Raw genomic sequence first — 16899 nt, forward strand, 5'->3', positions numbered from 1 at the left:
CTCTCGGCATTATCAAGGTATATAACTTAGCTGATTTTTCTTGAGGCCACAATAATTCCCTTGGTGGGGGGATCCACATGTGGTAAAGTAGGATTTAGTTCAACCTAATCACATTAAAATTCAACATCTCATCTCTGATCATGAGGATTGATCTATCCATCTCGAGATATAATTATTAAACAGGCAATGAAAACATCAAATAATAATCATGCCAGACAATCACAACTAATTCAAGCTCTCCTAGGGAACTCATATGTCAATCACAACAATCTCAAGATTGGCTAATGGCTCCATATCCCTTTTGAGAAATCAACCTCGAATGAGGCATCTCCACAAATGCGTATTGCCCCATGTCCTGACGATTTTTCAGTATAAAGACTTCAACCATGGTGGTAAAGAAATTTAATTAACTTTTTGTTATCTAATTATACTTGCAACTTATCTTCATTTTAACATAAATTATTGACGAAAAAGTCTTGAGAGTCAGAAAGACTTATCGACAGGATTACCGAATGGGGGTAAAAAGATAAAATTACCTCCGCGCACTTTGTAATTTTACTAAGTGAGCCATTGCTCTGCTTTCTCCTCTCCCCTCCCATGGCCGCTGCCTCATCTCTGCTCTCGTCTCGCCGACCATCGCTGAGGCGACAACGGCATGACAGTGAGGTGAGGCGACTAGGCGAGGGCAGCGACTATGAGAGCAGAGAGGAGAGAGTAGGGTAGTGGCTTACTTTGTAAATTTATAAAGTGGGCGGAAATAATTTCACTTTTTCTAACTCGATAGAAAAATTCATTATTGACATAAACATTAGACTTTTTCGAAAATGCCCTTGGGTAGTCCTAGCTATTGTTTTGCAGAGAACAAGTGTATCTCAACCTAGGAAATCTGACCAATGACTAGAAAGGGGTAGTCCTAGCGATTGTTTTGCACAAAACAAGTGTCATCTCAACCTAGGAAATTTAAGCAAAGACTAGAAAGGATTTAGCATGTAGTGTCCAAATCTTATTTGATGCAATTCTCATCTGCGTCAAAATAGTTATTATGATTTGAGTTTAGGTTTGAAAAGATAAATTTTAAATGATATTATCTTTGTTTTAACAAATTTTTATATTATCATCCATTCATTATCCACATTATATTATGTTGGAGTTACTTATTCCTAATTCTTTTTTATAAATTAATGAAAATAAAAAGACAATGACACAGTGGATATATCTATTCTAAAATTTAAGTAAGCCCATATTTTGATTTAAAGTCTTGAACTTTTTGAAATATATTTTTTTAAGGTTTTTATTTTAAAAACATCTACCAGTTATTTTTATTAGATATTATAATAAATTTAAAATTTAAACAAAAAACTACCATTTGCATTTTGAATTTAAATAGTCACCAACTTACACAATCATGGGTGGAAGGGAGTTGTATGGTACTTGCATCTAAAATATCTATATGTTCTATTACTTAAGATAACATTAGGATTATTATAATGGTACTGATAAGGCATGAAAAATTGAGTTTTCCAAAAACTCCCTTCTTGTAGGTGTTTCCAAGGCCAGCTTAAGGCATAAACCACTAAAGTTTATGCCTAATGTGCATTTGTGGTTACTTCGTGTTGGTATTTTATGAAGAAAAAAGAAAAGGGAATGAAAAAATATCAAAGCAAAAGTCGTATATTTTATTCAATCGTAGACTCCAATTTATACAACTAAAATGTAAATTGAAATGAGCATAAAGAGGAGAATAATATGGCATAATATCTATCCAAAACAACTAACAAACAATATCAGATATTTGCTAATTTATTAGTTATGGATAATCCTATTTTATTTTGACTTCTTCAAACCACATCAGTAGCTACTAAGTCAAAATTCAACACTCCTCCTTGACTTTGAGGCTGCAAATGCAAAGCATTTTAATTTTAGCATGACTTGGATATAGCATATGGGGATTTTATGATTTTATAGTTATGAGGCATAGGTATGGTTATGGGTTTTGGGGCATAGGCATTTTTTTTTGGGTATAGGCATTTTTTTTTTGGGCATAGGCATGGATATGGTTTTTTTAAGTAGAGTTAAAATAACTCCTCCTCCTCATGTTGGTCAGTAGCAGCTCTAGCTTCGCCTTCTTATTGTTGTGATTTGCACACAATTGTGATGTGACCTAATTGACCACATTTGTTGCACTTTACATCGGGCCTCCACCAACACTTGTGTTGTGGATGATTGGTTTTTTTGCAGTAAGGGCAAGGTGGATAATTTCCACTATTGTTGTTTCCAGCATTTGCAAGCTTCTTGTTGTGATTCCAAACCTTTTTTTCACCGGTGGGCCTTGTTTGTGCCTGAAAAGCTCCTTCAACGGCTCCTCCTATTCTCACAAGCCTTCTTTGTTCTTGAGCCTGTAAAGCATTAAGTAACTCTGCCAAGGAAATGCTTGACAGATCTTTTGCATTTTCTAAAGAAGAGATGGTGACTTCATACCTCTCTGGAAGTGTAACAAGTATTTTTTCAATGATTATTTGATCAGGAAAATCCTTACCTAACAACCTCACTTTGTTAGCAAGGCTAAGCAACATGTCAGTGTACTCCTTCACAGTTTCTGACTCGTTCATTCTTTGCATTTCAAACTCTCTGATCAAGTTTAATACTTGCATATTCTTCACTCGTTCATTGCCTTGGTATTCTTCTTTGAGATGATCCCAAATGGCTTTTGCTGAAGACAGGTTCATGATTTTTGTGAAAATATTAGGAGAAATTGCAGCATACAAGTAGGCCATGGCTTTGGCCTTTCTTGTCTTCCTCTCCTTGTGAATCTTTATTTGGTTCACAGTTGGATTGACCGACAAATCAGTGACTACGTAATCTTCCTCAACTGCTTCCCAAAGATCTAGTGCCTTGAGATGGACTTTCATTTTAATAACCCATACTTGATAGTTGTCGCCACCAAATATTGGTGTTGCCGGCATTCCGTGACTTGATTCTGCTTCTATCTTTGCAGATTGTTGGCTTGAGTTTGAGTGTTTGTGAATATGATTTTTTTTGTTTCTCTCAACTCACAGGTCCCTTAAGAAAAAGGGCTCTGATACCATTTGTTGGTATTTTATGAAGAAAAAAGAAAAGGGAATGAAAAAATATCAAAGCGAAAGTCGTATATTTTATTCAATCGTAGACTTCAATTTATACAACTAAAATGTAAATTGAAATGAGCATAAAGAGGAGAATAATATGGCATAATATCTATCCAAAACAACTAACAAACAATATCAGATATTTGCTAATTTATTGGTTATGGATAATCCTATTTTATTTTGACTTCTTCAAACCACATCAGCAGCTACTAAGTCAAAATTCAACACTTCGCACTGAGATCCTCTAGTTTAGACATACCTCGTTCCCCTAGCCATGGATCAATGCCTTTTTGTTCGATTCCCACAGACAATGCCAAATTGTTGTTGCCTAACTATAACAATTAAATTTATTTATTTTAGGATTAGCCAAAGCAGAGTCCTTCACCACGTCAGAGGGTCCAAGATGCCATGAGCGAGGTTAAACATATCTGGAATGGGTCGGGGCCAGAACCCGATGAGGCAAGAACCGGGATGGGTCCTTGAGGGCTTCCGGATATGCTGCCTGGATGGGCCTTCGGGGAGTCAAGAGGAAGGGACCCCGATGGGTCTTCTGGAGAAGGGTTTTTTGGGTGAGCTAGGATGGAGCTTAGCTTGCGATCACAAATGAAAGTTAGAAAGGCATGCAGGAGACTCCTCCACATAGGCCCTCCGTTGCCTAAGTTAGACAGTAGTCTGAAGTATGATGTATGGTGCAAATGTATGTCGTATGTGTCTTGAAGGGATACTTGTATTTCTGAATGGGTTTTAGAGAGAGATTGAGTGTCGCGACAAATGTATGAAGTGAATCCAAAAAGGTTCGTTTGTGCAAAACAGTTTTTTGTTTGCCTTCAAAGAGACGAATATTTATAGACAAATTGGTGGGACCCACGGTTGAGCCAGAAAACTCTTTCGGGGAGTGTCTTAAGGAGGTCGAAGAGTTTGGAGAAGTTTTTGGGGTGAGATACCCTGATGACTATCTCTGGGTGGTCTCAAAAGGTGTCCTTGGATTTGGAAAAAAATAATGCATGCTAGGCTGGTCCCGAGGGACCCATCAGGAGTCCAAGAGGCTTCTGTCCCAGAGACTGACTAGGGAATAATAAAATCAAAAATTACTTTAAAACTTAAAAAAAATTTAGTACATCCAACTACAAGTATCTTTAGTATTTTTGCTGACTAAAGCATTAAAATGGCATTATCCTAATTAAGCGTCAAGGCAATTAATTATTCTTGTTTCACATGTGGAAGAAGCGCAAAGCTAGATCATCTCGGAACAAGGTATGAATCTCGTAAGAGTCTTACAAAGTCACTTGATGGTTGATTCCGACATGATCATTAGGCCACCATGATCATGTTGAAATAGAATCTTCAATATCAGTGGTCATTTGTGAGTAATAAGTTGGCAAATTGTGCTGGGCCCGCATATGTTGACTCATATTACCACGTCATCTATGGGAAAGGGGGCTCGAGCTTCAAACCATGCCTATCTATCACCTCCCAAAGGCGTGGGTCACCATTGGAGTCCACTGTAGATTTGGGTAAATACCTATCGCCATGCACTTCACACCAACTCTCGGCATTATCAAGGTATATAACTTAGCTGATTTTTCTTGAGGCCACAATAATTCCCTTGGTGGGGGGATCCACATGTGGTAAAGTAGGATTTAGTTCAACCTAATCACATTAAAATTCAACATCTCATCTCTGATCATGAGGATTGATCTATCCATCTCGAGATATAATTATTAAACAGGCAATGAAAACATCAAATAATAATCATGCCAGACAATCACAACTAATTCAAGCTCTCCTAGGGAACTCATATGTCAATCACAACAATCTCAAGATTGGCTAATGGCTCCATATCCCTTTTGAGAAATCAACCTCGAATGAGGCATCTCCACAAATGCATATTGCCCCCATGTCCTGACGATTTTTCAGTATAAAGATTTCAACCCATGGTGGTAAAGAAATTTAATTAACTTTTTGTTATCTAATTATACTTGAGACTTATCTTCATTTTAACAGAAATTATTGACGAAACAGTCTTGAGAGCTAAAAAGGCTTGCCGACGAGATTATCAAATGGGGGTGAAAAGACAAAATTGTCCCCACCTACTTTGTAAATTTACAAAGTGGGCCACTGCCTTGCTTTCTCTTCTTCCTTTCCATCGCCTCGCCGCTACCCTTGCCTTGCTGCCATCACCTTGCCGCCTCACTTTGCCAATCGTCTCTGCATCTTCAAGATGTAGCAACGATCAGTGAAGCGAGGCAAGGCGGTGATGGTAGCGAGGTTAAGGAGGTGAGGTGAGGACAACGAGGCGACAACGACATAGTAGTGAGGCGCGACTAGGTGAGAGTAGCAACGAGGCGACGACCATAAGAGGGGAAAGAAGAGAGCAGTGTAGTGGACCACTTTATAAATTTGCAAAGTAGGCGAGGGTAATTTTATCTTTTTACCCTTATTTTGTAAGTTTCTCTATCACCCTCTTTGACTCCGTAGAAAAACACATTATTAACATAAACATAGAGTTTTGTTGGAAAATGCCTTGGTAGTCCCAGCGATTGTTTTGCAGAAAACAAGTGTCATCTCAACCTAGGAAATCTGACCAATGACTAGAAAGGGGTAGTCCTAGCGATTGTTTTGAGAAAACAAGTGTCATCTCAACCTAGGAAATTTAACCAAAGACTAGAAAGGATTTAGCATGTAGTGTCCAAATCTTATTTGATGCAATTCTCATCTGCGTCAAAATAGTTATTATGATTTGGGTTTAGGTTTGAAAAGATAAATTTTAAATGATATTATCTTTGTTTTAACAAATTTTTATATTATCATCCATTCATTATCCACATTATATTATGTTGGAGTTACTTATTCCTAATTATTTTTTATAAAGTAATGAAAATAAGATGACAATGAGACACTGGATATATCTATTCTAAAATTTAAGTAAGACCATATTTTGATTTAAAGTCTTGAACTTTTTAAAATATATTTTTTAAGGTTTTTATTTTAAAAACATTTACCAGTTATTTTTATTAGATATTATAATAAATTTAAAATTTAAATAAAAAACTACCATTTGCATTTTGAATTTAAATAGTCACCAACTTACACAATCATGGGTGAAAGGGAGTTGTATGGTACTTGCATCTAAAATATATATATGTTCTATTACTTAAGATAACATTAGGATTATTATAATGGTATTGATAAGGCATGAAAAGTTGAGTTTGCCAAAAACTCCCTTCTTGTAGGTGTTTCCAAGGCTGGCTTAAGGCATAAACCACTAAGACTTATGCCTATAGTCTCCAAAAAGGGAGGGCCCCAAAAAAAATTTATGGCCCAACTTCAGCTTTCGGGAATTAATAGGCCGTTGACCACCCAAGAGGAAGAGGTAGGCGCCGACGAAGATTGGAGGAGATGGCGATCGCCAGAGGGGAGGGTGATGACAGCGGACGTTGGTTGATTCATGTAGATGTAGAGCAGAGGCCAACGAGAGAGAGAGAGGGTCACCTTACATCTCGATTGCATTACTGCCTGTTGTCGATCACCGACCTCCTACTTACCTCCTGTCGCCAGACTACCATCTCCTTCCCTATTGGCTATTGCTACTAACCTGTCACAATAAATGTATGTGAGGTGAGTAAGGTGTGACTTGTGAGTGATTAGTGAGGTGACTTTACCTTTTGACTTTTGAGTGGGAGAAAGAGATAAGCGTAGAAATAGAAGAAAGAAATGGATAACCTCTCCTGCTAGCTAGGCTGACACGGGTTATTTTTAACTTTCAATTTCATTGTTACAAGTATTCTCGATAATGGGAAGAAATCTGTTAGGTTTTCTTTACGTATTCTTAGTTTTATATCAATTAGCAGAAACTGGTGAGGATTCTAAAACAAAAAGTGAAATTACTTATTTAGTAACATATGAAATTAAAAGTTTTGAATTTCTATTAGGCATGATTATTTGGTATGATATGTTGTTTGTAGTTAATATGGTTAGTAAATATTTACAATATAAAGTTATGGATATTACTATTGTAATAGATCACTTAAAAGGTCTTTTTATTTAAAAAAACATTATAGAGAAAATAGTTTTAAATCTTCTATGATTTCTGTTAAAAAGATTGCAAAGTAAATGAATATAGAATCAAAATTTCATGAAAAATATACAATAAGGAGAAAAAAACAATTTGATGAGAATGAAAATGAGGAAATTAAATTATCTATTGAAGAATATTTTATAATTAATTATTTTACATATTTAGTTGATCATACTATTTTCTCTCTTTAAAATAGATTTGAACAATTTAAAATTACAAAGATAATTTTGGTTTCCTTGTAGAAAAGTTAAAATTACTTGATGATGATAGTTTGCAAAAAAATTGTTTAAATCTTGAAATTTTTCTAAAACATGATATGCTTTTTAATATTGACGATTTAAATTTATTTTCAGAATTAAAAATTTTAAAAGAAATTATAACCATAGAAATAAAAACACCACTTGCGATACTAAATTTTATAAAAAAAGGTAAATTCTTTTCCAAATGCATGGATAATTTATAGAATATTATTAACTATTCCTGCTACTGTAGATTTAACAGAAATAAGTTTTTCAAAATTAAAATTAATAAAATATTATTTACGTTCAACTATGTCTAAAAAAGATTAAGTAATTTGATTATATTGTCAATTGAAAAAGATTTACTTTCCAAATTAGAATATAAAAATTTAATTAGTAATTTTATATGTCAAAAAATAAGAAAAATAATTTTTTAATAATTTTTATTATTTTTCTGAAGGCCCCTAAATTAGTAATCGCCTAGGGCCCCGCAACCCTTTGAGCCGGCCCTGAGTGCTTCTACCATATTTATAGGTGACTAAGTGTAACACCCGGCATTAACGGTGTTAAGAGAATGAGACGGGAAGTGAGAAACTTTCAAAAATGCCCTTGAGAAGGTGATGGATCCTTGAAAATGAGGTTGCCCTATGAGAGGGGTATTTTGGTAATTTGGATAGTGAAGTCCAATAAAGGGTATTTTGGTAAATTGAAAATAATTTCTATGTGGAGTTAGGTGTGTAAGTGAATTAAATCCCAATTTTGTATTTATGTGGAGATATATGGGATTAATAATTCATAAAGGGTATTTTGGTAATTTGGAAAGAAATTCCATAAAGGAATTTAATTGTGAAAAATAGGAAAATGGAGAATATTCAATTATATGAGAAATAATTGAATTTCCCTAAATTTGGTAGATTAAAGTGGTGAAGCCATATGGATGGTGGAGATGGAAACTTGGGAGCCAAGTATGGGTTTAAAAGATGAAACTTAACAAAGTCTTGTTCAAGTATAAATGGAGAGATTTAATTAAATGCAAAAGAAAATGATATTAGTCTTTCAAGCATTCAGTGAAGAGAATGATTATGGTAAATTAAATAAATCTAAAAGAAAATGGGAAAATGGTCTCCCATTAATGCTTTGAAAATATGAGATTTATTTAAAGGAAAAAGAAATGATTTATGTCATTCATTCTTGATGTGTGAAAATTGTCTTCATTTAGTAAATGTTGAGAAATTAATAAATCCAATGGTTGGGATTAATCTTTTAGTGGGATTGTGATCCAATGGTGGTGGATGGAAGCTTGTGGTTGGCATGGATTGCCAACTCATTAAGAGTGTGTTTTCTATTAAGGGTGAAGATTAAATCTTTCAAATTGGATGGATGAGATTAAAGCCTCCAAAGCACATGGATTGTGCTTGTTATGGAAGGCTAGGATTTCCTCTCCAAAAGAGAAAAGAATGGAGGGTGGAGATGAAGTCTTGCATTTAAAATATCAAGACTACGAAATTAATCCAAAAAGAAAGAAAGGAAAGGGAAGAAGTATATAAGGGCAAGAGAGCTTTATGCTGAAAATTTTCCCATTTCAAGAGAGTAACGGATGAGACACTAGATTTTAAAAGGCAAAACTGCCAAAGATTTCGCGCGATCCTACTGTATTCTTGAGTCATGGAACCCAAGGGGCTATACAAAAAGGGAACTTATGGCTACTGTTAAGGAAGAATGGATAGCAATTCATTTAGATAGTTTATGAGTAGGACTTAGGATTCCATTGCACCCTTTTAAGATGCAGTTTTTGAGGGAGGAAATATTAGTGTCGGCCTAGTTACATTCGAATAGTTGGGTCGTGCTGGAAGAATTTTGAACTTTATGCAAGGAACAAGGGATGAATCCCACCATGTCCTTATTGTGCTACTTTTATCGCACTTGCACTATAATAAGGGAGAAAGAATTTGTGTCCTTTCAAAGGACACCAATTAAGGTTAAGTTCTTTTAGGGATGAACCTCAAAATAGATGATTTTGAGACTAGGTGGTTAGTGGTAACACTGCCTGTGGGATGTTAGAGATCATTGCGATAACACACCGAGCGAATGAGGAGCGTGAGATGCGATTGGTTAGATGTTGATTTAATGGTGAAGGACCACCAGGATGAGAAAAACAAGCTGGTCGAAGGAGGTCTAGTATTTTGATTGTATTTAATAAATGACGCATGCCTTATTGAGGCAAGATGGGTGGTTGTTAGAGGGGGCGATGGTGCTGGCCCTTTGGAACTGGTTGAATCTCAGGAGACCGTTTCCCCCGACATCCTCTTTATTGGATGAAGAAGAAAAGAGTGAGAAAAATGAGGGTGACGATGAAGTGGTGGATATTATAAGGGACTTGAATGCGATTGGAGAGGAGGAAGGGGGCGAAGGGGAGATGAGCCCTGGGGGTGTTCACCCTAACCCTTATCTTTTTACTTTGAGCTTTGCTACTTTTGATACCGATATTTTGATAATTGCACTAATGATTTGATTGTGTTTGGATGCGTAGATATGAGGTGGTTTTAGAGGGGTTCTTTGGGCAAGTAGAAAGAATCAGAACAACGGAATAGGAGGCCCTACAAAGGACACAATTGCAAGATGCCCAGGCTCTTTCTTCATTAGGAGAAATTCCGTAGGCCCAGAGTAGAAAGAGGGCTAGAGCGGATGGCGAGGGGCCCAGCTCAGTGGGAACTTCTATGGACCCACTTTTGGATGATTTTTTTGACTTTCCTTTCATAGACCTTCTGCCATCTCCTACCCCCACTGGTGGGCTTTTTGAGGAGGGAGAGATTCCACTACCCTCAGGGCTAAGTCTGGGGGCCCAAGCAACTATAGAGGTTGGCAGGTCCTAATTGGAAGCAAGAAAGGAGGCAGAGACCTGAGCAAAACTGGAAAGACACCATGGCAAAAATCAGTCAATCAAGAGCTTGCCTTTTTCGCAACCGATAGAGTGGTCGGGATAGAGGGAGCTGGCCTCAAAGTCTAGGAGTCACCCGCCCTTATTTGCTGACTTGGCCCTTATCCACCAGGGAGTGGTGCTAGTTAGGGACCAAGATTCGAGGGGGCACAAATTTTTGGCTCACCCAAGGCTCCTAGATATTGATTCTATTTTAGAGCTGATCATCGTGATAAGGCTTGTGTATACCCCGATAATACCACACAATGAGCCGAGGTATGCATGGAGCACTAGGAGTCAGCTAAATATGGCGAAGCAATATTTGGCTGAGGTATGGGGACTTTGAATTTCTCTTTAGTGATTGACTTATATTTATTGAGGCTTCTAATATTTGGGCTTTTACTTTGCAGAGATTGTAATGCCAGGTAATGGCCAAGGCGAATGCCAGCCAAGGCCGATGCAAATAGAGCCTGGAAGGTTCACTGCTCCTTTCGCCAAAGAGACAAGATGAGGCACCTGGAGCAAGAGGTTTGGGACCTCAAAGAGTATAACAAGCAAGCTCTCCAACTCGAACACGATGTTGAGATGGTAAAGAAGGAGAGAGAATCCTTAAAGAATGATGCTGAGCGTAATAGGGAGATCGTGGAGACACTTATGGAGGCTAACTCTACTCTATCTGCTGAGCTTGAGTAGGCTTTGCAAGAGAGAGATAGTGTCCGCTTCCAATTTCAGGAGGATAGAAGGCGAGTTGAAGAGCTATCTAATCAACTTGAGGGATAAATATTAAGGCCATCAAGGTCGAGACGGTTAAGGAATATCGATTATCTCGGGTGTCCCACCAAGAAAAGGAAAGGTATGCCTCAGGATTTGAGAAATATGGATTTTATTTGGCCTGAGGATACTTGGAGAGAATGCATCTAGGCACCGATTTTCTGACGTTGTCTACACGATCGATAAGATTATATAGGGTATTTTTGACTGATGGGAGTAGGTGGATCCCAATCCTATAGCACCAAAGAAATGTTTGAATGAAGAGGCAAAGGATCTTGCCAAACCTACCTATCCGTGGAGCCCATATGTATCGGAGCTAGTTGATCATGGAGCTCTCCAAGGGACAGAGGCAATTGATGCCTTCGAGGATATTGAGTTTACCAACTTGGATTTCACAAAGGGAGCCCTTGCACAGGAGGATGGATAGGTGCCTAATTTAGAATAGACTTATTCACGCCCCCCATTTTGTCTTTTTAGCTCATTACACTTTTTATATTTTGAGAACTGAACAGATACTAATAGAATGAGCATTCTTTTGGATAACAAATTGGTATTTGGTTAACTAAGAAGGAGTATAACGTGTGCATGAATGCAAGAAGCATAAATGAAAATAATTAAATTGTTACCGATAAAGACGTGCCTTTCTTTGAGGAATGTCCATGTGCTTTACAAGTACCTGTGTTCCTACATATTCATAGGCACACCAAGAGAATCTATCCTTTCTATGCAATGGGGATACTGACTTCCTCCAACACGTGGAGGGAAAACAGTTGTATATATAAACTCATGGAAAGAGTAAAGTAATTTCAAGGGTATCAGTATATACTTGTTAGGGCAATATGAGATATTCGACCTTGTAACATATGATATATAATTCGAAGTAAATATTCAGAATAAGACGTCTCGCATTTGACATCAACCGGGAGTACCACTGCCACTACTTTTGACTAGGGGTGAGATGTGTGCTCGAGTCCATCGACCGTCTTTGACCTGCTGATCTTGTTAGTAGCTGGAATGTCACCACTATTCCTCGAGGCTATGCGGGAGGGAGGTTACCTACCCATAATGTAACGAGCCTTCCGTTGCATGACCTTATTCTTGGGATTTCTTTTTTTTTTTTTTCATAACAAATTCCTTAATATAAAATCCCCATATATAAATACATTCAGCATTCCTATGATAAGCTAAGGAATGGTAACTTAAACACTTGCGAAAGCTAGAATTGAAACTTGAAAGATATCGTAATTCCATAAAAGCACAAACGTACACTACTGTTCTCAATAGCTAATAAATTACAATATCTGGTAGGTGAGATAACATATAAAACTGTGATTGAAATATAGGAAATAACATGAATTGAAATTAAATTACGCTTTGGCCACTCTTTTTCCCTTCTTACTACTCAATTTACTTGGAACGTGGAATATTCCAGGGACAAAAGTCCAAATTAGAAGATGAATCTTCAAAGCTAAGGTATGTTCTCACCTTTGACGTACTGATACACTGCCTCATCTTACTCTCTTACTCACTTGACCGTCAGAGTGCTTGCAGGTGCCAGCCACCCCCCAAACGGACCCATCGCCAGAGCTTGCCCTCGCACCCTGCCTCCGATCGTCCCTGTTTTGGTTAAGAAGGAACATGTAGTATTCTGTAAACTTTTGTGTTAACTTATCCATTTGACAAGGAGTGTACTGATTTTGTGAGTCGGTCTATTATGACCCAACTGGCATCATCATTCATTCGATTCTTTGGAAATCCCATCACGAAGTTCATTTGTGACATGTTCCCATTTCCATTTAGGGATGTCTAGGGGTCGCATCAACCCTGATGGTTTATGATGCTTGATCTTCACCTTTTGGCATGTATCACACTATGCCACCATCCTAGCCACACTAACCTTCATACACGGCCACCAATAGATCTCTCGAAGATCATGATACATCTTCATGGCTCCTGGGTGCACTATATATCAAGTCTTGTGGGCCTCGTCTAGAATCCTTTATCTTTATTCCTGAAGATTAGGCACATATATTCTTCCCTGAAACTTGAGAATTCCATCTCGCATCTCAAAGTTGGAATTCTTAGGCTGGCCATGCTCATCTATCCATAAATGTATACACTTGTCACCCACATATGGCTTCCGTATTTCATTCACTAGATCCAGCTAAACTACCAGGCCAACAATAAGAATGGGCAATCCCCTTGGCACTACATGAAGGATCATTACGAGGATACATAGCATGTAACGGAAGCGTTTTTAAATAAAAACTTTCCTCGTATTGATTAAAATCTAGGAAACTTACTTTTCCTTCGGATTACCGGACGGAATGAAGCAATAGGAGGAGGATGGGCGGGAGCTTCTTGTCGTGGTGGAGATGACGGCTGTCCTGCAATCCTTCGGCTCCTTCGCATTAGAACTTGAACATTCTCTTGATCTTCCAAAGGTATGACTCAAACTCGTGGCCTCTCTTTTGGTGAAGAAGAGTAAAAAAAAAAAAAAACCCTTAGATGAAAAACAACCAAGGAGAGAATATATATAGGGAGAACCCTAGGGTTAAAACCCTAGTGGGCCAAACCCTAGTGGGCCAAGTTCATTTAATTAATTTTCTAATTGGGTTAGCCCAATTAATTAATTAAAAAACTAATGAACTATTATTTTATTCTAGCCCAATTAATTATGGACCATTCTGAATAAAATAATTCTCTCTCAATGTAATTCACCCAACAATCCAAATGTATTAAATAATACATGAGTTATATCGAGCTACCTCGGGGACCAAACGACAAATTATTCACGGCTACTAAAATGACCAAAATATCCTTGCTACCTAGTAGCTATATTTTGTCATTCTAAGTGTTCCAACTATCACCATATGGTAACACTGACCCCACGAATAATTTTGCATATGCAATGTCTTTGACCTACTAGTGTAATGACGAAAATACCCCTCTGCGTAACACCCATCATTTAGAAAGGAATAATGTACTAACACATCTCTAAATGATTTCTACCATCCTTAGATCACTAGTCCAATAATCCGTGACTACTCGAATGTACTTGCTTATCACTGGGAGCTACCCAGAAGCACACACTCTTAAGTCACGTTCCCAAGGCCCTGGATTATTTGATTATTTTTGGACAATCACAAGGGGGTGAATCACAGAAACTATCTTGTATTAGTCTGTCTTAGCTAATTAGAAACCATACTCCCAACTTAAAAGGTTATTGATCTTTGATAGACCTCACCTACAGTGAATCTAAGAATATAGCTCTAGGTTCACTAGACCACCAACTAATACTCAAGTATTAGAGTACTCGTCCACGTAGTAGCAGTAATAGACTAGCTCCATGATAATTAGTACTTTGTCATTAGCTTCTATCACAGGTCCACTCTACGCATTCCAAATGCGCTTGTACAATTAGAGTAAACGGACTGTTTACTGGCTAAGGCAAGCCATCATCCATTAGGATCTATTGCACAATGATCTTATCATGATAGAATGCCCAGTTCTATCAAAAGATCAAGAGTAATATTTTCTTGCTTATTAAGTACCCATGATTCATGCCTAACTGTGAAGAATGACCCATCACATGAATCACTTAATAGCATGGACACTTTTCTAACAATTAAATGCAAATAATATATGTGCCATAAACTGACTAAAAGAAACATTATTACCATAAATTAAACAAAACGTGTCTTTAGGGCATACATTTCCAACACTACACTCATAGTCAATAGGCTAAAAGCCTCAAATAACTGCCGCTCACGGGCTATCCACTCAGTCACAAGAGTAGGCACACTCCTACTCAAAGCGTCAGGCACTTCTATCTGATAGGCCATTCTAACTTGACTCTCCTAACAAGTCTTGTCATGGATGCAACTATTCCAGAGAATTCCTTTACCTGATAATAGCTTGCCAATCTCACAAAGCTTCTCACCTTTGTCACACTAGTTAGCTGCCTCTTTGCTGGATCCACCATTATTTCTTCAACCAAGATTACATGTTCCCGTTTCTCTTTTAACAGTTATAGTGAACATATCAAATATCTAGGTTAGGTTATCTCCAAAGCTTTCAACCATTTATAGACAGTTGGGGATCCTATCACAGTGCTTTGATCCTTTGGGACTTGGACTCTAGTCTACACATAATAGCCATGGTGCTGCCCAAACTTTGGCACCTGACCATCTCCGCAATCCACTATGTTGCTTTAACCTATGAGTCTCACACCCTTATCGTGAGCCAACTCATAGTCCTCCAACTATGCCAACCATGCTGCTCCAGTCATTAATCATCACGAGCCCATCACTAGTCTTCTACCTCGATCCCTCCACTCAAGTCTGTTGTTATAGGCCATGTACCTATGGTGTTATCATTATGCTAGAGCCTCTTATCCCGTCTTCGAGAGTAGCAATTGTCCCTATTTGTGTCACTTCTTATACATCTTTCAATACCAGCCCTAACTCCAAATCTCATGGATCCTCAATCCTTTTCAGCATTACACTTACTCAAGTTACCCATCTTTACTCTGACCAACCTCTTTCCAAAGCTTTGAATCCTTTCCAAAACCAATTTAATTAGGACACCTGATCTTGTTGAAATCCCATACTCATGGTGAATATGAAAATCAATTTAGATTTCATGTTCACAGACATGGAGCCTCATACTCTCATCATTTCTTTTACGGCTATTACGACCTGGCAAGCAAATCTCGGTCACAAAATCCATCGTGATGTGTTCCAAAAAATGCCACTCAGGATAGCTAAAACTCACACGTGAAGAATTTGGCGTACAATTGGTGCTCCCTAAGAGTTCCCAACACTATCCTCAAATGTTCCTCATGCTTCTCCCTATTCGATCAGTATACTAGTATATTGTTAATGAGCACAATTATGAATTTATCTGGATAAAACTTAAATACCTAGTTCATGAGATTCATAAATGCAGTTGGTGCATTAGTTAAATCAAAAGGCAACATTAAATCCTCACATCTTCCATATCACGACTTAAACGTCATTTTAGGAATGTCTCATTCCCTTATCTTACCCTTGACTGCATATCAATCTTAAAAAATATCCCAGCCTTTTGCAGTTGGTTAATAATTGAAAAATTCAAGGTAAAAGATACTGACTCTTAATTGTCACCTCATTTAAAGCCTAATAATTTATACACATTTTAAACTTTTGATTTTGTTCTGCACAAATAACAAAGGAACCCCCTAAGGTGATACACTAAATTGAATAAAATCCCTATCTAGCAAATCCTACAATTGCACCTTAAACTTTTGTAACTCAATCTCTTTCAATTTTTTTTTCTTCCACACTTTTTCCACAATGAGGTTTCATATACACGAATTCCTTGGCTGTCAAGCCAACTCATGACCCAATTTGCACAATTGTCTCATCACATTAATTATAGGTCCCATATGTTCTTTAAAGGAGTGACCCTAGTCTTTGCATCCAAAAACAATGGAACTGTATGAATAGATATGTATGTTAGAACCATAAAAAGAATACCAGCTGGAAATGACAGGGGCTTTAATGGCATAGAGGGCACCAAGAGGCACTCTATTTTGTTGACACGATTCGATAGTCTACATCCATGGATATATTTTGTATTAGCGGTTCGATGGGATTTTTCCTAGGCCACCTACATCCACAATCATGATATCAACATTTTGCCAAGGTAGTTCAATGGAGTGCTTACTTTCACAATCATAATGTTTTGTAGAAGCGGTTTGGCAGAGTGCCTAGTTTTGCAATCATA

The 16899-nt window shown here is 37.5% G+C and overlaps 1 protein-coding gene across 1 annotated transcript; it reads right to left on the reverse strand.

Annotated features, from left to right (window-relative positions):
• Positions 1-2126: 2126 nt before the first annotated feature.
• On the reverse strand, positions 2127-2963 carry LOC127805549 (uncharacterized). The gene has a single exon (XM_052342302.1). The coding sequence runs from the start codon at positions 2961-2963 to the stop codon at positions 2127-2129; it is 837 nt and encodes a 278-aa protein (XP_052198262.1).
• Between the last annotated feature and the right edge of the window lie 13936 nt (positions 2964-16899).

This window comes from Diospyros lotus, chromosome 7, assembly GCF_014633365.1.
Source record: "Diospyros lotus cultivar Yz01 chromosome 7, ASM1463336v1, whole genome shotgun sequence".
NCBI lineage: Eukaryota > Viridiplantae > Streptophyta > Magnoliopsida > Ericales > Ebenaceae > Diospyros > Diospyros lotus.